The 3,593-nt window shown below is 46.9% G+C and overlaps 1 protein-coding gene across 1 annotated transcript; it reads right to left on the reverse strand.

The window, feature by feature from the left end:
- Positions 1-256: 256 nt before the first annotated feature.
- On the reverse strand, positions 257-3,279 carry SLITRK2 (SLIT and NTRK like family member 2). The gene has a single exon (XM_065643302.1). The coding sequence runs from the start codon at positions 3,277-3,279 to the stop codon at positions 706-708; it is 2,574 nt and encodes an 857-aa protein (XP_065499374.1). The 3' UTR covers positions 257-705.
- Between the last annotated feature and the right edge of the window lie 314 nt (positions 3,280-3,593).

A 3,593-nucleotide genomic window follows, 5' to 3' on the forward strand; every position in this document is an offset into this window, starting at 1 on the left:
AGTCTATAAGGTCCAAGAATTAGATTCCTTTAAAGAAGGGCAGCTTTCCTATAAATCAAACCTTCTGATTTAATGCAGCTGACATATAGATCTATTTTACAATTATTTTTTAATTTCAAAAATACAACACATTAAAATAGGTTCAATTTATCAAAGCTAAGAGCAACAATTAAGTAATAATGTACTTAAAGTGCAAAGGCACTTTAACACAAAAAAGTGACGCCCAGTGGCTATACTTGGTAATTAAAACAGCAGTACTGTATATTATTATTTACAAAAGAAAAGTCATAGTCCAGGAAAAAAAGATCTTTGGAGATCTTCTACATAATACATTAACATCCCACTTGGAAATGAAAAGGAAAAAAAAAAAAAAAAAAAAAAATCAGAAAACCCAAAGACCCCCTTCCTCATTTCCTTCCAAATCAAAAAGAATTATGCAAGATATATTACAGAAACATACATTTGCAGTGACAGTTCCTACAGAAGGGGCAAAAGGAGAGAGATACAGAAATAACTTAAAGGGAACATTGCAAAAGCAACACCACGTCCCTGCTATGCTGTAGGGGTTCCATTTCTCTCTCCCTCTCTAATTTAAAAAGTGGAAATGTTGGGAATGTGACAGATGACATCAGCACTGAGTTCAGACTCAATCAAATGTGATGCTGAGCTCGTTTAAAAATTTTCCTTTGTCTCCCAATTCCCCCCTCACAGCTGGCTGATCGCAGTTTGTTTTTCCAGAACTTCGAGGTAGTCTGGTTCTGTTTGTAGCTTTCCTTGGAGTAAAGGATGCTCGGGTTTAGACTGTTCTGCAAAATATTTCCTGGGAGTACCATATAAAACAGTTTTATTTATCCTGTCCTGGTTTTGGCGCCTCGATTCATATGAAGGAGCAAACTGCCTTTTGGGTAAGGTGCAAAAGTTATAATGAACTAATCCTCCGGTGGGGAGTTCTTTGACCCTTTCTGCAATATTTTGATACAGAAGCTCTGGTTCCCTTGGCGAGGATTGCTTTTCCAGTAATTCAGCTGCACTGATTGTAAATGCAAGACTGGTGGGGTCTTCCTTTTTGTGGTCAAGATTGCTATAGCTAAACTCATGGAGATTCCTGTAATAGGCAACCGGATCCCCTTCCTTTTGCATGTAGATTGGGTTTTGGCACATCTGTCCAACAGGAGGGGGAATGTAGTTATAAACATGTCCTTCAGTTTTATCATGGGTCTCGGTGTTGTAAGACCCGTACTGGAGCTGAAATGAGCTTATATCTAAGTTGTTTGCGCTGCTGGGCATACTTTGCACCCCCTTCCGGCGCTTAAGGACAAAGACAAACAGGCCTGCCCCAAAACAGACTGACAAAATAAACACAACCAGCAAGCCTAAAATTAAGACGGACAGCGGAACTTCGGTGTGTATTTCTGGATAGGAGCTGGGTGACACACCAAGGAGATGTGGTGTATCTGTGTTCTGGTTCATGGAGAAGAGAGAAGAGTCTGACATGTTGGGGTTCTCTGGGCAAATGGCTGCTTTACTCAGGAATTTCAGATGCTGTCCAGAGTGCTTGGCGGGAGACTCACATATGACTTCGTTGATAACTACGGGGGGATTTGACTGCTGGTTGTTCTGGTTAGTGACTTGCTCTATCCAGTTCCTCAGCCCCAGGATGTCACACGTGCAGTCCCAAGGGTTCTCCTGAAGGTCTATCTGAATTAGAGCTGAGAGCTGGTCCAAGACTCCTCTCACAGGCAGGTGTGAGAAATGGTTGTTTCTAAGGTTGAGTCTGGTGAGGGAAGTGCCACCAAAGACTCTGTCAGGCAAGGATCTGAGGAGGTTGTTATTGAGAAATAACAGATGAAGATTACTCAGAGCATCAAAGGTGCGTGGCAGGATCTCCTTAATGACATTGTACTCTAAGTAGAGATATTGCAGGCTGTGCAGCCCGTCAAACATAGATGGGTACAGAATCTCAAGGTAGTTGCCATTAAGATAAAGTCTACGTAAACTTGTGAGGTTTCTAAAGGCACCTTCTTGTATCACTGCAATTCTGTTATTTCCTAGATGTAGCAAATCCAGAGAGCCGTACTCTATGAGATCCGTTCTATAAATGACTTGCAGATAGTTACTGGTAAGGTAAAGTTTCTTTGGACTGGTGGGCCTAGGGTGGAGATCAGAGATGTTACTTATCTTTTTCTCTTGGCAGTTCACATTTAAGCCGTTGTCTGAGCTCTGCGAAGTACAGATGCAGCCAGCTGGGCAGGTGATGGGCACGGGAGACTTTGTCTGGTAAACCATGATAGGTCCGAATATTTGTCTGTCTTTTGACACAGTGACACGGGGTGTGGGGCGGTTCCTGGTTTTGGGTGGCCGGCTGGCTTTTGGGGCTCTGGTGGGATTGATGGCAGAGTTGGCTGTGGGTGATAGCCTCGAGATGTGTGGGTCTGAGAGGGCAGGGTGTTTTTCCCTCTGGTTTGAATCACTGGAGCTCTTCCTAGGGCAGAGATCTTGCCTGGTGAGCTGGGTCACATCTTTCCCGTGAAGCCTGAAGGGGGTTTCGCAAACTATCTCGCCCACAAACACGGTGATGGTATCTAGCCAGGCCTTGAGTGGCAGCAAGTCGCAGGTGCAGTTCCAAGGGTTTTCCTCCAGCTGGATTTCCATGATGCCTCCAATGTGCTCCAGCACACCAGCAAAAGGCATCATCTTCAGCCGGTTCCCCCGCAGGTCCAGGTGCGTGAGGAGCACGAAGCGGAAGACATTGCTGGGCAGAGACAGCAGGAGGTTGTCATTGAGAATCAGCACCTTGAGCTTGTTTAGCTTGCTGAAGGCCCCGGCCTCAATAGCACTGATGTAATTGTAATCAGCCTGCAGGTACTCCAGACTTTCCAAGCCCAGGAATGTGTCCTCCTTCAGCACTTCCAGCTTGTTGTTATTGAGGTGCAGCCTCTTGAGGGTACGAAGGCCGCTGAAGGCCCCCGTGCGGATCTCCTGCATGTCGTTGTTGCCCAAGTGGAGGGTCACAGCATTTGAGTAGTTGACGAACTCATTGGGGAACAGGCGGGTCAGCGCGTTCCCGTTGAGAAACAGCTGGTAGATCTTGGACGGTGGTGGCAGGAGGAGGCTGACGGTTGTAAATCCTTTGTTTTCACAATTAATGTTCAGCACGTTCTCCTTCTCCTCACAAGGGCAGCGGCTCTTGCTGCAAATGTCTTTGGCAGGTTTGCGACTCTCTGTCTGCGAGATCCCAGCCACTATTAACAAATTGAGCAACCAAACACCCTTCAGCATCTTTATGCGCCGTCGATCCCTGCTTCAGTACCTACAGTCAAACCTTTTGAGACAGGTAAGGAGAGAAAGAAGAAATCCCCAGTGAAAACGGCCAGGAGCAGAGGCCGCAAAGGGAGGGCAAAGCAGCTTGCAAGGTTGGAGGGGAGAGGGGCACCAAGGCAGCGACTTGCAAAACTCCTCCGAAATCCTCCTTTCTCCACCCCTTGCTTTCCTCTCGGAAAGCGCCAGGGGAGCTGCCGTGGGGGAAGCCCCGTCGGGAGCTCTCCGAAAACCGGGGCTCCCCAGCGCTGCCCCCGCCCGACCCCTCCACCCGC

Source organism: Caloenas nicobarica, chromosome 12, assembly GCF_036013445.1.
Source record: "Caloenas nicobarica isolate bCalNic1 chromosome 12, bCalNic1.hap1, whole genome shotgun sequence".
Classification (NCBI taxonomy): Eukaryota; Metazoa; Chordata; class Aves; order Columbiformes; family Columbidae; genus Caloenas; species Caloenas nicobarica.